Source organism: Microcebus murinus, chromosome 11, assembly GCF_040939455.1.
Source record: "Microcebus murinus isolate Inina chromosome 11, M.murinus_Inina_mat1.0, whole genome shotgun sequence".
NCBI classification, from domain to species: Eukaryota; Metazoa; Chordata; class Mammalia; order Primates; family Cheirogaleidae; genus Microcebus; species Microcebus murinus.
This window is the reverse complement of record NC_134114.1, coordinates 8,370,706-8,391,750: the sequence shown is the minus strand read 5'-3', so window position 1 is coordinate 8,391,750 and position 21,045 is coordinate 8,370,706. Positions and strand designations below refer to the sequence as shown.

The 21,045-nt window shown below is 41.7% G+C and overlaps 1 protein-coding gene across 3 annotated transcripts in view; it reads left to right on the top strand.

Annotated features, from left to right (window-relative positions):
- CTNND2 (catenin delta 2) overlaps nucleotides 1-21,045 on the top strand; it is an 862,752-nt gene that overhangs the window by 595,195 nt on the left and 246,512 nt on the right. For all 3 annotated transcript variants that reach the window (XM_076007934.1, XM_076007935.1, XM_012790278.3), the window contains exon 10: nucleotides 19,690-19,822. In XM_076007934.1, coding sequence (XP_075864049.1) covers nucleotides 19,690-19,822 — 133 coding nt within the window. The remainder of the gene's footprint in view (nucleotides 1-19,689; nucleotides 19,823-21,045) is intronic.

Here is a 21,045-nt window from a genome sequence, read left to right as displayed (position 1 = left end):
TTTCTCAGCGTTTGTAAGATTTTTCTATGTGACCTTGAGTAATTCGCCGAGCCAATTGGTGCCTGAGCCCACACACATGTAGAGTAGTCGCAATGTTGAGGAGTGAAGGATTTTTAGGATGGCCAGATTGAGGCCACGATGCTTCTGGGGAGAGAAAGGAAAGGAGAGCCTGGGCCAGGCCAGCCCCTCCGAGTGCTCCAGCCCCTCTTTGGACCATATGTCCGCCTTCCCAGCCATGGCCGCTGTGAGATGCAGCACATGCCAGTTCCCTGATGTGAAGGGCTTTGCTCCACTCTGATGTCTGGGCTTCATTAGAGGAAATCCATTCAGCCTCGGGTACGCGTCTGGCTTCCTGCCGACACAGCTCACGGATGCCGCGCTGAAAGGATCCGACTCCCAGGGAATCTGAGTTTGATGAAGACACCGCATCAGTGGAAGGGCGTTACTCACCCCCAGGAAGGTAACGATTGAAACGCTCCACCCTCTCTATTCCTCGATGGAACAGGGCCTGTCGGGGTGAGAGGAGAATGAGGACGGTGTTAAAATGCACGAGAAGAGTTAGTTTGGCACAGGGACACTTGGGTGCCTTTTTGTTCGGATATGCACATGCGGCAGAGCTACCCGTAAGGAGCCAGCGTCGAGTAGTCATTCCATCGCCCAGCTCTGCTCCTGAAGCACTGGGAAGGCAGGACGTGCCGTAGGAGACCTGGCCGCCATCAGGCTGCTGTTAGGGTGGCTGATGAGCGGCTGGAATATCCGCTCACCACCCTCCCCAGCCCTGTGGTGCCTGGTTTGATGTACATCTTGCTGGGTTGACGGCTTATCATTCACTTTGGTACCTGAACCGAAGGTAGCAGGAAGTAATTACTGTGTGCCCTCTCCCACTCCTTCTTTCCTTCACACCCGCAATTCTAGACCAAACTCACTGAGATCCAGTCACTCTACCATTTGGCAATATTACCAGCAAGAAATAAGTCTGCAGAGGCCCATGCGATACGACCAGGGCGATCAGGTTCCTGTGACCCTTCTCTTGCTGCATGGGGAATATTACCTCACACCACTGGTTCTCAACAGGGTTGATTTTGCTCCCCCAACCCCGCCTCCAGGGGACATTTGGCAATATCTAGAGACAGTTTTAATTGTCATAATGTGGGAGGAAGGGGTGTTATTGGCATCCAGGTGGTAGAGGCCAGGGATGTTGTTAAACGTAATACAGTGCAGGGCAGCCTGCCCTCCCTAACCAAGAATTATCTGACTCAGAATGTTAGTGGTGCTGAGATGACCTTAGGTTATTCATTGTGCCTCGCTGGCATTCAGTAAATGTTTGGTGAATGAGTGATTGGGGTCAGGAAGGAGGCATGGTAAGCAAGAGAACAAGCAACTAATATTTTCACATATACTATTGTGTATATATTCTCTCTATCATCACTATTTTTATCTTTGAGTTGTCTTTACCTTGGAATAGTTTCATTTGTTCACTGAGTGCCTACTGTATGCAAAGCAGTGTGCTACACACAGGGAACATAATAATGAGTTAAAAATAGCATGAACCCTGCTCTCTGGAGTTTGCCGTCTAGTAGAGAAAGTTGTCATTATGCAATTACACAGAGAAGTGCAAAGTTCCAATGGGACAAGTGCTACCAATTTCGCTTGAAAGGCCAGGAAAACCTCCATGGTGTCAAAAACTAGACAGCATTTTCTCCCAAGTGGCCTGACCCACAAATGATATTTTAAGTATCTGTGTAACACACTAATATGGCCTAAGAATATTATCAACTTCTTGATCATCAGGAAAAGACTTTTACAGGTGCTAAGGCTCGAGCAGAGCCAGCATCTTCCAGGCAGGTGGTTAGTCAAGGAGGAAGCAGCACAGCTTGCCATGAGCAGGGGGCTGTAAATAGTTTTTTGTGGGCACAGGGCATGCGCAGAAGCATGCATGGGGCAGGCTGCACAGCCAGGGGCAAGGCAGCGGCTAGAATCTGGGGCCTTCTGGAGCAAAGTCTTGAGAGTGGCAGTGCAAGTGGAGGGTGGTTACAAGGTCAGTAAGAAGCTGTGGTTTGCCTTTTGAAGCCTTACAGGGGCCATGACGTGTGGAAGAAACTGGAGGGGTTATAGCCTGGGTGACAGAGCCCACCAAGAAACTATCACAGTTTTTAAAGCAAGAGGGCTCCAGCAATGAGAATATTATGGAAAGTGAACTTTCAACTCTTCTGACTGATTGGATGCCAGGAGGAGCTTCAAAACCATTCTTTTATTCCCAGTAGTTTTTTCCCCAACAGTTAATGATGAAACAGTCACTTATAAGTATTTGTGTTCTTCCAAGATAACCGTGCCTGCCCCTCCCTTCATTGGTGCCCTGCTAGAGTGCATAACTTTATGGATTTCATATTTCAAAGAAAATGAGAACGTGAGACGAGATTGAATTTTTCTTCTGTTACAATATTATGGTGATTTTAGTTCTGAGAAAGTGTTTTTCAAAAAGTATCTGAAACCTCCCTAGCTGCTAAATGAACAGGAGAAATGCTGGGATTTCAAGATGCTTCTATGTGCTCACTTGCCTGTCTAAAGTTCTGGTTGGCTTCTGTGCAAAACCAGCATGTAGAAAGTCTGCTCTCGGGGAGTGATGTTTGGAAATAGCTGGAGGCCCAGCTGTCACGGGAAGGAGCCCAGACCTGACAAGTCCACGCTGCAATGGGGAGGCACCGACATTTCTCATGAAGTAAGATTTAGCTTTGGATTTTCTCCCCCCTGTGTAGTTAATTCAAACCTCTTTCCCTTCGGCTGTTTAACCACAAAGGAAGCATGAAATCACACAATAGTCAGTAAACTCAAAGTCTCAAGTATTGTGAAGACTTAAAACATAAATAGGTCAAGGGATAGTTAGAAAAAACTCATGGATGACACATGGATACTAGGAGATGAAGGGAAGGTGTCTTAAAATGCACCTGTACACTTTTAGCTCCAGCATCACCCGGAAGATAAATTTTAAATAACCACAACAACCCACACCACTTGGTCCTCCTCAGAGAAATAAAGCGATTGGATTGAATTGACTGTTTTTGATCCTCTTACAGTGTATGTTCTGGGCTATCAAAATGTGCATAATATTTTCATACATCATGCGTGCTTTCAAGTCTACAAATGACGATGATGCCTGCTTCTCCTAACTCAGAGAACTGTTTTGTAGACTTCACACCTCTTGAAGTTTAAAAAAAATATTTTGAGACCGCATCTTCTGCTTTGTAGCTTTGACGTGCATTGACTAGCATAGAATGAATCCGAGTGTTCTCAGAACTCTAGGAAATGTGCATTTCCTCTGACCTAGCGGAAGAAAAGCCTTCTCTGAGACCCGCCTCTGAGCACAGCCTTCATCTCTGATACTTATTCAAATGGAGGCAAAACACTTGCTAAAGAGAACCAGCAAATTTGACTGTGTCCAATCCTATTGTGCAAGGTAGGAATGGTGTTCTTTGTCTTACTTATGGTTAAATTTCTCCTCTGTGCCCAGACAAATTCTGGCATTATATCCAGCTTCCTTTACCTTCCCTGAGGGCCACAGCCAGCATGGGGTGGGCTCTGCTTCATGAATTTAGCAGAGGGTGTGGATTCAGGGAAACCTGAGGTGACTAGAGGCTTCTTTTACCAATTTTAAGCAAACAACTTAAGCTGTCTGAAACTCAGGCTCTTCATCTATGAAGTAGAAATAATCATCAAACCTAATGCATAGAGTTTGGGGGAAGAAAAGTGGATTAACTCTTATTGAACAACTACTAAAGCCTATCACTCTGCTAAGCCTTGCATATTAATATTGGGGTGATTTTTGTAAATTAAAAAAAAATCCTGTCTCAAATGTTGGTGGTGTTCACCAGGGATTCAGGGGTAGGGGGAGACCCAATCTTAGGGATATAGTGAGCATTTTTGGAGGGGAAGGGCATAACTCTAACCCTTCTTAGTGAGAGGCAAGGATATACAATGTAACCAAAATGTCAAAAAAAACAACAACAAGCAAACAAAAAAGAAAAAAGAAACTTTTTATCAGGTGGTGGGCAGGCAGGAGGGGGGAGGAGGAGGAGGGTGTGTACTTACATAACGTGTGAGGGCACACCACCAGGGGATTGGACACACTTGAATCTCTGGCATATCGAGGGGAGGGAGGGGACAGGGGCAATATTTGTACCCCCATAATATGATGAAATAAAAGGAAGAAAAAAAAAGATTATAAAAGTCAGCTGGACTTTCAGAAAAAAAAAATCCTGTCAAGACTTTAGGTTACTAGATTTGATGACTAAACAGTAATCACTTTCTGTAATTTCTGTAATTACTGTAACTTTCAGTAATCACGTGTTGTAAAGCATTAAAAATACTAAATAGTTTTGGGGCAAGGTAATATATTACACAGAGTAAATAAATATCAATAAATAAATATACTCACAAGACAGAAAGATGTGTTTTGTATCAGACCTTGTTTAAAGATAATATCTGTCTTAAATCCAACCAGCAGATTTTGATTATCTTAGAAAATCCCTCTTAGACTGAAACCAGAAGAACACTAAAGCTAGTAGAATAATAAAAATTAGGAAAAAGTATTTTATCTGGAAGATTTTACTTTGCTGCACCAACAAATAGCATACCTCTGTATTGAAATAAATATCTAGAAGATCTATTGTATTTGTACATCATAGTCATTAGTCAAATGAGTCACAGGTGACTTGCAAACCCACAGAACTGCAGAAATTTATACCTGTACCAAATTTATAGATTGGAGAAATGGGCCCAGTGTGTAGCCAAGTAAAATTTAAAGATGGGATCATGAAAGAAAAGGATAGTGAGTAAGAACCAGTTGGGAGCACTGATTTTTTTTTTCCTCCTGGTAGGACCTTTCACTCTCTGTTCCATCACCTGATCTCAGGTCCCAGAATTCTTAGATTGAAGTTGCCTGAAAGTTTACATGGAGAAAATGTAATAGAGATGTTTGCTTGCAAACAATGTCATCCCTTTTTAAAAGTCAGTGACAGAGGCCGGGCATGGTAGCTCACGCCTGTAATCCTAGCACTCTGGGGAGGCCAAGGTGGGCGGATTGCTCAAGGTCAGGAGCTCAAAATCAGCCTGAGCAAGAGCAAGACCCTATCTCTACTATAAATAGAAAGAAATTAATTGGCCAACTAAAAATATATAGGAAAAATTAGTTGGGCATGGTGGCGCATGCCTGTAGTCCCAGCTACTCGTGAGGCTGAGGCAGGAGGATCACCTGAGCCCAGGAGTTTGAGGTTGCAGTGAGCTAGACAGATGCCATGGCACTCTAGGCCAGGCAACAGAGTGAGACTCTGTCTCAAAGAAAAAAAAAGTCAGTGACAAACATGGTTTTGGGTGAATCACTGATATTTTTAAATCACACGACTCTTGATTTAAAGGGAAAAAGCAATTACAGTTGAAAGGAACATAATAGATTTACAGTGTTAGTTCTACATTAGATGAATTTTATCTTCTTGTAGTGAAATTTCTGGGGGGGCACACATTCATTCCTGTGCCCAACTTGCAGTGCCTTGTGAAAATAATAACAAAATATGTTGGCTGGGACAGTGAGTGTCCTGGCTGAGACCAGGGGCTCTTCGGAGAATCTATCTGCGGTGCATTCTGCCTCTCTCTGCTGATTATCTCTGAGACTTGTGGTGGTTTGCTGAGGCTCCCTGGGCTACAGTTACTACAACTAGAAAACAAGATAGTATTGGCACCATCCTGGTGGGGAACATCACATGGGTGAGGAATACGAGCAGTTCCTAGCGACACAGGACGTGCTCAGCAAAGGTGAGCTTGCACCATGTTGACTTCTGCTTGTGCAAAAGGAAGATATTATGTCAGTGCTTATTATAAAGTAATGTTGGGTGCAAGAGATAGTATCTCTGATTATTAAATCCGTCGTTTTATAGTGAACATAGTAATTTTTTTTTCAATTTCTGATCACTCCAGTGCAGTGAAATCTTGCAAGAGGTGTTGGGGACACTCACCTGACAGCGGAGTTTTCACAGCACTGAATTCATTTGCTTTCCCTGGCTCTGGTATCCCTCGCGCATCTCCCCATTCTGCAGTCTAAGTCCACAGCAGCCCAACAAAGGCCCTGCAGAAAGGGCAAGAAGTGGGTGTGCAGGAGGCCGCTTAGGGTCAAGTGCAAGATGGAAGAGCAATTTGGTACTGTGAAGAGCACGCAGAATATAATAAAAGAAGCACTTTCAGTAATGGAACTGCCACTAAAGTGGCATTTTTGTCATGAGCATTGCATGATCCTATTGTCCCGTACTATTGCTAAGGTAAAAAAATAGGAAGCAATTTTAAATGTTGGCATTTCCCCCAAATTTTGTAGTATCTTTTACACGTATAAAGAACCATTAAGAAATACTCTGATTTATTTAGGTCTTTCAAAGTTATAAAATGATACCTTTCAAAATATTTACAAAAGAAATTGTTTAGAAATGATTGAAAATCTATTTTCCCAGATGTCAAGTGTTTATGTTCATTTGACTTATCTATGTGTCACTTAATGGAAATTTGAAATTTAAACAGAACAAACTTCCTATTCGTGTACGGATGATTTGCCCTTCCCACAATAATTGTTCGTTTTGCTACAGCTCTTCATTGAGGTTCAGGTCTTAGCTTTTGTGAAGGCCGTTCACTTACTGCTGTTCCCAAACCGAGCACCAGGGTACCCCAGGGAGACACGGCAAACGCAGAGGGGCTCCGTGGGATAGTTTAAGTTTTTGAGAGAAATACAGCAGCATGTGTCAGACACCAAGTGAAGCATGAGCTCGAGTTAGTTCAGTTTCAAAATTCGGTTGTGCCGCATTCCTTTTAATGATGTCATAGCTTTACAAACCTGGATTTTCGGAGGTCTCTGTGATAAAAAGCAAGTACTAAGTGAAAATCAATATAGCAGAGGAAACGAAGATGGCATTATCTGACTCCAAGGTTTGAAAAGTTGTGCAGTGCCACAGAGCACTAACTAGTTAGCACATAGATAATACTTCTTCAGCTGTATGGACCTAACGACTTAATAAATGGAACTGTCAGGTGTTTCTTTGGCCCAGGGGCACCCTAAAACACTTACGGACACACAAAGGGCCTGTGAACCAATAAACTTTGGAAACCTCTGACGATCTATAAAGTCGAGCAGCTGAAATAGTCTGACCACTTACTGTGTTCGGTCACTTATCACAAAGAAAAAATGTTTGATTTTTAAAAAATAAACCTGTACAGCACTTAAATAATACATCAATATTCTCATAGATCGAAATTCCTTTTTTTTTTTTTTAGTGGCTTCAGTTGGCTGCTGTGGTGACAGAACTTAAAACAATGCTTTTCTAGTGAATAAAAAATCCTTAATAAACCATTACTCTTAATTAGTGAAAAAGATAATGGAGATAATATATGCTTTTATTATTTGCATAAATAAAACTATATTTATCTGCCACTTACTCTTTTCCTGTAGTCAAACCTCTTCTGCCCTGTCCTGCCTTCTGCCCCATTTTAAATTATAAAGGTCTGTGGCAGCAACAAGCAAAAATATCTTTAGGCTCATTGAAAGCTTTCAATTAATTTTCACATTAATCACAAGCATTCTACCAAGAGTTAGGCAGACACTAATATAATAAAAGACTAGTCTAAGGCTTTATCAATACGTAGAAATGAAAGGTAATTGGACATCATTATCTTTAAATGAATATTCTTTAAAAGTTATTATTGCACTTTAAAAAGAAGCTTGCTCATATATGCAGTTGCACAGATATAGAATCATACATGATAATAGTGTACAGTTGGCCTTTCCACACCCCTTTCATCCATGGTCCATTGTTAGTTATTTTATTCAAAGTGAAGGGTGAAAATATTTTTCACATTTTATATTTAAAAAGATGCAAACATTGGAAATGGTGGCAAATTAATAGTTTTATAACATAAGTCTTTTAAACATGATCAAAGAAAATGCCTAAGAAATTCCTTTGTATTCAATGTCTAGTAATGAGATATAATTGTGAATGACCACTTGGACACTGTAGTTCTTTTTTTTTATATTAAGAGTATGCCCAGGTAATCATATCTTCTAGAGAATCCTTTTAAGAACAAAGTGAAACAATACACTTAGTGTGCTTTGGTGGTTTTTTTGCCCATGGGCACTGGTAACAGTAAACCTAACTAAATGGCTGTAGTTTTGTTTTGTTTTCCTATTCTAGCAGCTAAATAACAATGATCAAAAGCTTTTCTCCCATTCCTAATGTATTTCAGGTTAAAACAAAGTAATCCATGAAGTCATTCTTCAAGAATTATATTTGAAGTGTCAGACTTTTTGTCTACAAGATTTCAAAATATAATGATACCAAAAAAAAAAAAAAAGAGTTAGACAGAGTGTGACTTCATGGAGACAAAACAACTGGTCGATTTTCTTTTCATTTCCTTTTCTTTAGCATGTACTTGTGCTAGCCTGTTGGCAGAGCTTGAGCACTGGATTCTGACCCCCAGAATGGCACTCCCACAGCAGCAGCGAGAGCCAGGAAAGGAAGTTTCTCTGTCGCATCTTCCCTTTCCTTTCCACGCACCCTGGATCTTCTCTCTAGGTAGCCCCATGCCCAATTTGTGACAAAGATAAACGTCACCCCTGCAGCCAGGAGCTCCTGGCACCCACAGCTGGCTCTTGCTGTCCTGTTGAACACAAGCCCTTTCACACATCATCAACCACCAGCGAGGTCACAGCGTAGATGATGGATCACGATGAAATCAAGACCCTCCACAGTCATCCCACACAAACCATGAATGTCACCCAAACCACAGAAGTGACCACACAACTCACAGTAGCCTGGCTCGTATGGATGACTGCTGTTTCTTAGCCAGTCGCCAGTTGAGCTTTGCTCTGTATTTCCTTCCTTCTAGATAAGATTCTTTAAGATGCCCAGTCACAGAATTTCCCCACATCCTGGAATCTCCCAATCCAGAACAAAGCCCTGCTCCCTTGAATCTTCCCCAAAGCACCTAACACAAGCCAAATCCTATACATCTATTCTAGCAGCCATCTTATTAAAATGCCCTTCAGTTCTCCATGGTGTGGGTTCTTTCTTTTAGAAGCAATAAGCCTAACTTTGTTCAACCACAGATGTGACGTTAGTGGTCTTGGCTGCTTGGCAGTGACTTGGCTGGCAAGTTGTTTTTGAAGTTTACTCTCCCTAAAGACCACCCTGGGACATGACCTGTGTCCTGCAGGAAATTAATCCATGAAAGAATAAGAAGGACTCTCTTCCTTCTAGATAACCTGCTTTTTCTGTAGGATAATTCTGCTCCCACTGTATTGCCCACTGCAATCCAAGGGCAGGAACCAACATTTGGAACTAGAGCCTGAGAGCACTGTAGAGACAAGTGACTAAAATGTTAGATCAAATTAGACCAAATGTCGTTAGATTCTATTAAGATTTTCTTTAAAGGAAGTATCTCTGCTCAATATTATCTGAAATAGATTGAGTTGGCATTCTTTGGAGAATCAAAATAAGGTGATGAAGATGAAACTGTATGTGTGAAACATGGTACAACATTTTCAGGACTAAAGTCAACAGTGGATATTGTCAAATAAGGGTATAGCCAAGACTAGATTCTGATAAGCTATTAGCCCCAAGTATGTGTTCCAGAGTTACCTTGTGAAGACACCATGACAGGTGCTGCAGGATGGGTTCTTGCTTACAGAAACACAGAGCCCAGTGTGGAATCTTCAGAGATGGTGTTCTTGTAGGGAGAACACATCTAGCTGTATCACGGTGGTTTCAACCAAAAGTTATAAGTTTTCATGAACAGATTCACCAAACACACCATTTTTGTTTTTTCACTGAGAATTGTCAAATGATATGGTTACCTAATTGGTAAGAAAGTTTGCTCTATTCTATGGTTTATACACAGTATATTTCTAGTTTATTATTTAACTTTAAATTCCATTTAAAATACATATTTATGTGTATGTACTTTATATATATATGTGCTTGTATACACGCATACTATAATATATAATTAATATACATTATACATATAATATATTCATACAATATATATGTCTATATATCAAATAAAACATTTTAAGGGTGACTGAGACCATTATGCTTTTTTCTCAAATTTTTAATCTAATCCTGAGGCTAAATCCTGATCTTCTCCTAGTGTTGACAAAGTTAAAACTGTTAATTGAACATTCTTAAATCGTAAACTTCTAATCCAAGTATCTTGGATATAAAATCCCTCCCTGGTATTCCTGTTCAATGTTCACAGGTCTTGGAGATTTTCTAAGAAGCATCCTGAGGTATTCATTTTAAAATAGTGGTAGAACATCAACATTTTCCATAAAGTCATTATAGTTTACAAGGTGAAGTTTATTAGCACTTATTTGTACTTTTTCCCCTTGGGCTATTATCACCAAACAGAACCTGTTAGAATTTCCAGGGCGACTAAATTCTTACACATACAAAGCAAATTTTTCATTGTGGAGCATATTTTTACTGAAAAAATATAGTCTAGAAGAAATGAATGGTATTTCCAAGTTAAATGAAACTGCACAGTATTAAGATATAACTGATAATATCCACTGTAAACTCATGCTCTTTCAGAATATTTAGCAGAAATTCATTGATATTTAAACTACATGTGATTAAAAATGATAAATAATAGCATAAATTTGGGCTAGTCATTTTATTTCCTCCCTCAACTTGTAATAAATTGAATTCAGAGAAGCCCACCACTTGGCTAAGATTAATGTAAGGCACTTAGAACCCACAATGCTTCAGAAATAACAAATTTTCTTATTCCACTGTTTCTCTCTCTTCACTTTAGTGGCCAGTAGAAAATTTGCCAGTGGAAATTGCTCCTCCTTTGTACTCTGAAACAATGGATTCCAGTCCCCAGGAGGGTGGCCCAGCCCCACCAAACTGCCCAGCTGGCCCCGGCCACCAGTTACGTGGATGGAGGGAGAGAGGGGCGTATTGGAGGGGCTCTTCCTTTACTCACGTTTCATTTGTGCTCTATCGGGAAGTCCCCAGGCCCTGCCTTCAAGATGCATCCTGACTCTTCTCTGCCCAAACCTAGGCTGAGCCTCAGTTTCCCCAACCCCATTGTCCTCCCTCAACCTCCTCCCCCAACCCTTCCATGCTGTCAATGCACAGGGGAGCCATTTTATGAACTCAGCCTTATGGGGTTGTAATTAACACTGCTTTAGGCCTGCAGTTTATGAGTTTTGACAGATGGGTACATCCACCCCACTGCCCAAGAGATCCTTTAAAAACCTGGATCAGCTCCTAGCATTGCAGGGCCTTTCCTGTCTCTCGAAGAAGAAGCCATGGGCTTGTGACAGCCACCACATCCTATGTCACCTGGGTCCCTGGGACTCACCCCACTTCATCCTCTGGCCTTCTCACCTCTTTTCTGACCTGCCAAACAGGGTCTTGTCACTCCCTTTTCTGGAATGTCCCTTTTCTGTACTGTTCCTTCTTCCCAGCACCATCTTCAGGCAGGCTCCAGTGTCACTTTTGCTGAAGAATCTTCCCTGGCCACTGTGTTTATCATAACAACCCCCTCACCCCACCCCACACCACCCCCCGCCACCACACACACGCACACACACACACATACATACACACATGCACACATGCAGCCTGCGGTATTTCCTGTCTCTTCTCTGCTTTATTTTGCCCATCACACTCTGTGAGTTTCCTGTGGTGGCCCTGACAAAGCACCACAGACAGAGTGGCTTACAACCGCAGAAATCTGTTCTCTCAGAGGCCGGGAGGTCAGAAGTCTGAAATCAAGGTGACAGCAGTGTCGGCTTTTTCCAGAGGCTCACAGGAAGAATCCGTTCCATCCCTGCCTCCTCAATTCTGCTGTTGCGGGGAACCCTGGGCATGAGGTCTTGGGGAACCCTGGGCAGGTCTGGACCTGTAGGTACATCACTGATATCTCAGCCTTCATCTTCACGTCGCCTTCTCTCTGTGTTTGCGTCTTTTTCCGTCTCTTACAAGGGCATTCTGTGGGCTTAGAGGACACCCCTGATTCAATATGATCTCGTCTCAGTCCTTGCCCAGTTTCACCCACAGAGACCCTATTTCTGAGTTAGGTCACATTGTAAGGTTCCAAGAGGACATGAATTTGGGGGGACTCTATTCAACCCAGTACCCACTATCACTGCAAAATACTATATTTTACTCTCTTAATAATTAATGACCAGTTACCATTTGCAAATAACACCCCCAAGGACAGGAACCTTTGCCCTGTTGAATACTGTATGTCCAGTGGCCAGTCACACAGTGGTGGCCCGATAAACATTGGTTGGAGGAATGTGTGAGTTCATGGCTGAATGTCAACACAGTGCAGGCAGGCAGACGGCCTGCGGGAACACAGCCAGAAGTGAAGGCTTCCAGGCCCTACTGAAACACACTGAAGGTCAGGGAAGTTGCAATTCCAAATAGATAAACGAGGTGGTCAGGATGTCAGTAAATCAACAGAGAGTCTGCCTGGTAATCAGAAGTCTCATCAAAGACTCTTGCAATTGGAATTGGAGATCGTACCTCTTGGAACACGTCCAGCAGCTCTTCCACCTGCTTACCCCAGTGGAGTGGTCCCTTCGGGCTTAAAAGGGCCGTGCCCTGGGGTCACATGAGCTTCTACATTAGTGTTCTGCAGCTGCTATTACAAATTAACACAAAACTGGTGGCTTAAAACGACCCGCATTTATGTTCTCTTACAGTTCTGGAGATCAGAAGTCTAAAATCAGGTTCATTGTGTCACAGTCAAGGTGTCTACAGTGCCATGCTCCTGGTAGAGGTTCTGGGGCAAAATTTGTTTCTTTGCCTTTTCCAACTCATGGAATTGCATTTCTGGCTCACAGCCTCTTCCTCCATCTTCAGGAGGGTAGCATCATGCTCGAGTGCTACATTGCGTTGTTCTGTGTGAAATCTCCCTCTGCCCCCCTCTTCTAAGGACAGTTGTCATAGTATTTGGGGCCCACTGGATAATCCAGGGTAATCTCCCATCTCAAGATACTTAATCACATCTGCAAAGTCCATTTTGCCATATAAGGCACCATTCACAGGTTCCAGGGATTAGGACCTGGATAACACTGGGGGCCACTGTTTAGCCTTCCACAGTGTCCTGACCAGAGACCGACGACAAATGTTGGGACAGGTACAGAGTTTCCCAGACCCTTCCCTCCTGACTTCCCAGTGGGGATTCTGTCCTTTCACGTAACTCACAGGAAGAGCCCCTTCTCACCTCCATTAATTTCTCTCCTGTTGGCAGGGTTCCTTGTAAGGAAATTAAGCTTGAAGCAAATTAAGCAAATATACTGATGCTTATGTTTATAACATTTGAATTCTCTGTCTTTTGTGTACTTGATTTTTCATTTCTGGCTTATCGTGTCATTGTATGTGGTCTGTCTGTGTGAGTTGCCTCAATCTGTTGTGAAAAGAGATGAGTAAAGCTAATAATACAACTTTCATATGAGAAGGGGACCCTCCAACCAGAGGGAAGGAGGGAAGAGCTGCAGGCTGGGTGGACCCAGAGCACCTCGTTCTTATCTTCCGTGCACTGAGCACATCTCCAGGGGTCTCCGTGGCTGGGCCATCGTGAGGCTCAGTCCAGAAGTCACGATTTAGGGAATTAATGCTTAGGATGCAGTTTGGGAAATTTCATTTTTCTCAACATGTCAAGCTTAGAGAAAGCTATTTCTTGCTAAAAACTGTGTAACCATTGAGCTTGCTTTCCAGATAGTCATAATTCTAGTGCTACTGTTTATATACAAGCAAAGTTTTGTTTTTTGTTTTTTAATATGGTTAATTTCATAGAGTAGCTTTTTGGTTTTGGTTACAGACTATCTAAGAATAGGGATTAAGACATTAATGCTCCCCTGTGTTTATCATTGGATACGTTTTCTTTGTTCAACAAGGATGAAAGTATCTCCATTTTGTTATTAAAAACTCTTTCTAACTTTCTTATGACTGCCACCCCTCCCAACTCCATCAACAAGAACAAATGAAAAGCAAACAGCCTGCCTCATGGCTCTGGATAGAAAAGCCAAAGTCAATATGGTCTTTACAGCTTTTAGAGTTCAAAAGTTTACAGATGATGGAGATTTTCATACATTTTAATAATGTCCATACAACCCTGCTCTCAGTGGAAATTGCTCCGATTGCGATCAAAGTGAGCCGTGTCCACCTACATAAAGCTTTGCTGAACATCGCATTTTGAATTTATGAGGGCTCTGGTCGTCCTGGGACTCTTTTCAATGGGGAAACTGGATAAAATGTTTTGACAGTGCATCAAGTCTTTGGTTTTGGTGCCAGCATAACGTAGTAATGAATTTCAAACTGTTTGCTGTTTGTCTGTGCTGAGCACTGTGATTTTAACAACTCAGACAGTCCATATAAAAGTGAGGATTCAGTCACAATATTGTCTGTCTGTGTGACAAGTTTTAATGGAGAAAAGGTTACATTTGCATACTCTCCAGTTACATTAACATTTCTAAAGGGAAGCCCAGTAACAAATGAGAGTTATGAATGTGGCTTCTGCAGGATATTGTAGATGGCGGTTATTTCTTACTCTTCTCTTCTTCGTCTAGTGATGGTAGAATACCTGACATTCCTAGAAGGCCCACACTGTGTACCAGCTATTGCTCTCAGGGGTTCACATATGTTATTTCTAATTATCCCAACAACACTCCAAGGCAGGAATTATCATCTCAACATGACAGGTGAACTCAGGGCACATCTTCTCAATGAACGCCTGCCTGCCAGCCAGGCGAGGTTCAGCAGCGAGCAGGACTCAAACCCGATAGAGGCAAAGCCTGCAGAGACGGCTACTGGGGGAGCAGGATTCTAACCAAGTCTGGCCGCATCCAGAGAACTCTGCCCACTATAGCACACTGCCTCTGGAGGGAAGTTAGGAAGAAAGGAAACTGTTTCAAAATGGCAAATTGTACTATAAGCTAAAGCAATGTCTCTCTTTACATGTAATAGTTTTTAAATAAATATAATGGCCAAATGAGTACGTATCAGTAAAAGGTTGTCAGGTTTTTAAAAAGTTAAGTGGTACTACATACATTTTAGAGAAAAATACATTCCTGGTAGCAGTGTTTAAGTAACAATTACTAGAATATATCTAGCTCTTACTAGTTTACTAAGGACTTTCACGTATATTATGTTATGTTGTCACTTAAAAAGAAATCCCATGAACTTGGTGGTAACATTTTCTATATTTGATCCATGGAAACCAAGGGCAGCAAAGACTAAGGGACTAGCCTGCGTTTATGGGGATAGAAGGACACAGCCAGATGTTCAAGTTCTGAGCTCTTTGCCAGTTACGTGGATGTTCAATCCTGTGCTCATTTTATTACAGTAATCAAGGAGGGAAACGTCTGTAACAAGCTTGCTCTACAAAACAGATCAAACACAGGACATGTTTGGGCTAGAGCTTCTCAGCTCTGGCTCTCAGAATATTTTAGGACCAATAATGCTTTGCCATGGGGGACTGTCCTGAGCACTTGAGGATATTTAGCAACATCCCTGGCCTCTGCCCACTGGATGCCAGCAGCATCCAGGCGTGACAGCAAAAATGCCTTCAGGCATTGCCAATTATCCTCTGGGAAACACTGTTCCAGACATTATGTTTTAGACACTGTATTTTTAAAAACCACTGTTTCAGACATTATATCAAGAGAATGATCACAGCAGGCAACACAGTTACTAATATATGATTAAGTTTATGGATTCGAAAGCAGACAGCTAGAGATTGTTTCAGCTCTGCCACTTAAGTCCGTTAACACCTCTAAGTTTCTTACCCCAACAATGAAAATAAACCACAGAAGGTTTGCTAAGGATTAAAGAATTAAAGTGTGAGACACCGGGTGCTTCACAACTGACCTTTAGTATGTGCTTCCGTTATTATTTAAGATGATTATTCTGCCTGTTCTATAAGTCTAAGCAAATGTAAATTTCCTTAGATTTCTTTTTCTCAATACTGTAGCCACAGACCAAGTCCAGATTTTTTGTATTTGAGTGAAAGCCCTTTCATGATATCATGCCAGACTTGCTTTTCAGCCCCATCCCCAGCTGTCCCCACTTCCCAGGCAGCCTCCTCCCTGCAGCCTGGAAGCCACGCCCAGGCACCCCAATGGCTCAACTTTCCCAAATAAGGCTCCTTTCTATGACCCCCTGCGGTCCCCATGCTGTTCCTCCATGGGTATCTGTCCTTTCCAGAGCTGTTTTGTCTCGCAGGATTAGGAGCTTATGTGAAGAGACCATGCCCTAGAGTGAATTCTGGTCAAAATGAGTCAGACAGGTTATTTTCTCCAGACCTCCCACTATTTCCCTGGAGTACATCTCCATGATCAGCAAAATATTTCAAACAGAATCTCATCTCAGCGAAACAAAACTGTTCTAGAAAAAGAGGCTTGGATATAAATCATTCCCCCAAACCTGCTGCTGGAAGGTGCTCTGCTCCTTTAGCATCTATTTTGTGAAATTGAGGCGAGCGTTTTTTGAGAACAGTAGTGTCCTCTTAGCTGGAACTGCTGCCCCGGGCAAGTCCCGAGGGACCAACAATTAAAATAAATCAGAAGTAAACTGCCTGGAGATGCAATCAACTCCAACTCAATTCCCGGGAAGCTGGTTTAAGGCTAGGGGACAATTAAGTCATTTTGAGCACTTGCTTCTTTTTGTCTTCTGATCAGATCTTGGTTTGTGATCTCAGCTTTTACTCTCTCACCCCCTTCCCTCTGCCCCAGAGTAACCCCCATGAATGTTCCACCTTCATGTCACCCTCACAGGTGTTTGTCTGAATGCAGTGGGGAGCCACCACAGGTTTAAGCTGCAGCGTTATAAGATCTGATCAATGCACAGGGAAGACTGCTCAGGAGGGCACTGGGGAGAATGACTCTGTGTGTGTGTGTGTGTGTGTGTGTGTGTGTGTTGGGGTGGGCATGCTAAGAATGACCGATCAGCAAGAGCAAGGACCATGAGTGGCTTTTCCAAGAGTCACCAGTAGAACTGCAGAAGCACTCCCCACCCAGGCCCTTTCTCCATTCATTCCTTTGTGCCTGCATTCTTTCAAAGCACATTTGTGTGGTGTCTGTTATGTGCCAGGCAGTGTTGTATGAGCTAGGTAGCAAAGATGACAGAAAGATTTGTGATCCTGGCTTCACACAGAGCTTATCAGAGTGGGGAGAGACAATCACCAGTCACGGTTCACAACATGACTGTGTCATCAGTGCTATGCACTGCCCGAGGAAGCCACAAAGAGTCCCCGGAGGCCTAAATTTGAGTGAGAGGCCACTGGCCAGGTGGGCCAGGTAGCTGGAGCAGAAGCTGGAGGGAACGATGTCCACAGGGAGCTGACCAGGCAGGAGGGGGTGAGTCCAGCAAGGCCTCCATGGCCATGGGAATATCCTGGTCTCTCTCCCCAGGACATTGGGAGCCCCTGAGGGGTGTAAAACAGTAAGGTGGCACAATCAAGTTTGCATGTCTGCATGCTTAAATGACCTAAGTGGGAAGAGAGGTGAGTGGGAGGTGACCTGCAGGGCCAGCTGAATGAAGCGTGAGGAACTAGGTCTGGGAGGGCAGAGATGAGGATGGAGGGGACGTCTGGGATTCAGAGGGTTGGGCGGGTGAAGGGAGCTGGCAACAGCCTCTCTTTTGATCTGTGAAGGTGGGAAGTTTAGATTCCTCTTGGACTCATGATTCTTTGGAATGTTGATCCCTCTAGTCTGCGTTTGGGGTCTGTGTGTGTGTGTGTGTGTGTGTGTGTGTGTGTGTGTGTGTACATGTGCACGCATATATGCAAAGGGTCCCTAAGTCTGTTCCCTAGAGCTCTTGTTCACAAGATGCTGTTGACATTAATATATGCCGTATAGATTATTGTCTAATAGACCAATTACCATCTGGTTAATAAAATAGACTGAAATGAATTCTTTGCTAATCGCTTTCCAAAACCATGGGCTTACCTGAATCCATTTTAGCCATCCAGTGTCTTCGCACTTCTAATTTTAATTTGCAGGTATTCAGTAGATTTTGATTTAATTTGTACAAAGAATATAATTCTAGAGGGCTACTCCTGTAAGAAGCACGGTGCTATCTCAGAGTCACAGACGTGGTTTAGAAGCATTCCACAAAAGGAAATTAAATTAAAAAGAAAAACAGGCTTCACATTTTAAAATCTGTAATTGTTTTCTACTGTGATCACATAGCCAAGAAGCATTCAATAGTTTGTCCATTATCAGCGATCACTTAAGTATGTTTCTTAGCAAGTGTATTACTGCTGTACCATATGTCTTTTTGAGAATGTGTCTATAGCTGCCTAAAATTATATGTAAATTAATGAAATACTTCATGCTCATTAAATCGAACGCTTTATCTTTCCAATGAAAACTAAGCTATTTCCAGAGGTGTCCTAGTTCTTATTGCCATATTGCATTCAGTTGCTCTAAAGGAAGCACCAACGTGCTTCAAGGTTTGCTCGACAACCTCTACCAGTTGTGATAAAGGACAGATAAAGAGAAGAGGTTAGAATCTATGAGGAAACTTTTAACCTTTGTCTGTTTCTTCCCCATCCCATTTTTCATGCCTCCTCTTCCCAGATGACAGCATCGACCTGGCATCAATAGGATGTGTGCTTTTGAGTTGTGTCACCAGGGGTAGAGGGCGATTGTTGCAAAGCCATCTCATTTCTCTTCTAGCCTGTCCTTCGGATAAATAAACCCTTTTGTGGCTTGTGGGGTCAAGTTTTTGCCAGTGGTCTCAGAGGTTGCTTTTTTATTTCTCAGTTAAAAAATGGCTCCCTGCTACAGGGATAGAATCCCGGTTGGTCCTGTTAGCACCTTGGTCTAACTGTTTGAGCTGATGGATTTCATAACAGGATACTCACTTGCATAATTATACAGTCAAACTTCTGTTTTAGAATGGACTTAACTGTTTTAGAGCATATTTCTTAAGATTAAAGAGACAACCAGTTTATTAAGGTAGCTCAGATATAAAAAAGAGGAGACAGGAAAAAATGTACAATGCGTGAAAGTTATCAACATTGTGTGAATAAGCCTAGCTCTTTAAATAATTTCCTTTTATTAATATAAAGTCATCATGTTTCTATGCATTTATCCCCAAAGATCATGTAGGAATCTATTTTTTAAGAAGAAATTATAAAAATAACAACAATAATAAAAATAATAATGGTATCACAGCTTGTAAGATTAGACCCTTTCCAGTTATACTTTTTCTTGTTTGATAATTTAACTAAAGGCAGCACCTGAATCAGACTGTTGAAGTAATATATTAGAATAAATGTGACTCTATAAATTATCCATTTATGCCCAAATGAAACCCGTATGTTAATAAAATCATGTGCCATTTTAAGTTATTTTTTCATGATCTTCATAAATGTGTAACTTAAGTTGATAGATTTAAGATTATCTGTGTATATAACCTATATAATGAATATATATGTGTAGACATGTATACTTAGAAACTATTTACTCAAGGAAATCTCTACAAAATCCTCTTTTAAATGGATCTATGTGTAAGAAAAAAAAGCAGTGACATATTCCCTTGTAGATGCTGAAGCACATTTCCTAAATGAGTTAACCACGTGTTAACAGCATGGTAGGATTTCTCTCTCATGTTCTCCTGCTTTCCTTTTGTTCAGAGAATTTGGATGGAGAGACCCAGAACTGCCTGAAGTGATTCAGATGTTGCAACATCAGTTTCCTTCGGTCCAGTCTAATGCTGCAGCCTATTTACAACACCTGTGTTTTGGAGACAATAAAATTAAAGCTGAGGTAAGTGCTACTCAGGTTCTCAAATGAATGGGGGCAGATTCATAAGCACTTTGATTTTCTAGAGTAATGTTGAAGGGGAAAAGAAATGGGAAAACTAAAGGTATGTTTTTAAAATTTAGATCTATATTTATGACTCAAACATAGCACTTTTTATCTAATTAATGAGCATGCCTGTGCATGCATTCTTTTTTTACGTTCGAATACTGAGGAATAAAGGACCAATAATGCATGCTAGTGTCAACAAAGGCTGGATTGTCAACTGCTGTACTTTGGGTGTGATTTGTCCTCCTTTTCCCAATTCCATCTTTGGGCGTTGTCTCTGCCCCCAAATCCTAAAGAAATACAAAACATCAATTATCTCCTCAAACTATAAAACAAGTATTACAGACAGGAGATGCTATGGTCTTCCTGGAGAACTCATTGGTAGGATGGAATGGAAATTAGGTAATAAACTGGTTTTGTGTTATAACCAACTATTTTAGCCATGTACAAAAGTAGTAGTGAATGTAAAATGAATATAAGGGCTCCACTAAAGAGACTATTGTCTGTGTTCATCATATAAACAACTTTTAACATGCTCTGTGTTTTTGGAATGCTGTAAAGTGCATACATCATGGTGTGTGATATTTCTGGAAAATCACAGTGGTCAGCACAGCTAACTGATATTTTTTTAGACAAGGGACAAGCATTTGCATACAAGCAGCTGAGTAATCAGATTTTTAAAAACAGATTTTATAAACTATAACAAGTCATCTTCATAGCATGTAAGCAGTTTTGAGCATGAGTCTAAATTAGCTTAAGAATGGAAAAAAGAGATTTTTAAGATATAATTGCAATTTATTATAGATTTTGCTTGCTTGCATTGGGATGGATATAGCCTAGTGGCTTTTCATCTTTTTTTCTATCTCCTCTTCCTCTGGGGCTGCAAAGGACTTGGTCTATGCTCATTCTTATCCAGAAAGTCATATTTCTTTGTGGAATGAATATACAACCGTGGTTCTCAATCAGGTGTGAATTTTGTCCCCAAGGTACATTTGACATCTGGAGACATCTTTGGTCGTCACAACTTGCAGTAGTTGTGGTGGTACCACTGTCATCTAGTGGGTAGTGATCAGGGTTGCTGCAAAACATGCTATAATGCACAGGGCAGCCCACACAACATAGAATCATCCAGCCCCAAGTATGAATAGTGTCAGTGTTTAGATATAGAAAAATATTGTCCA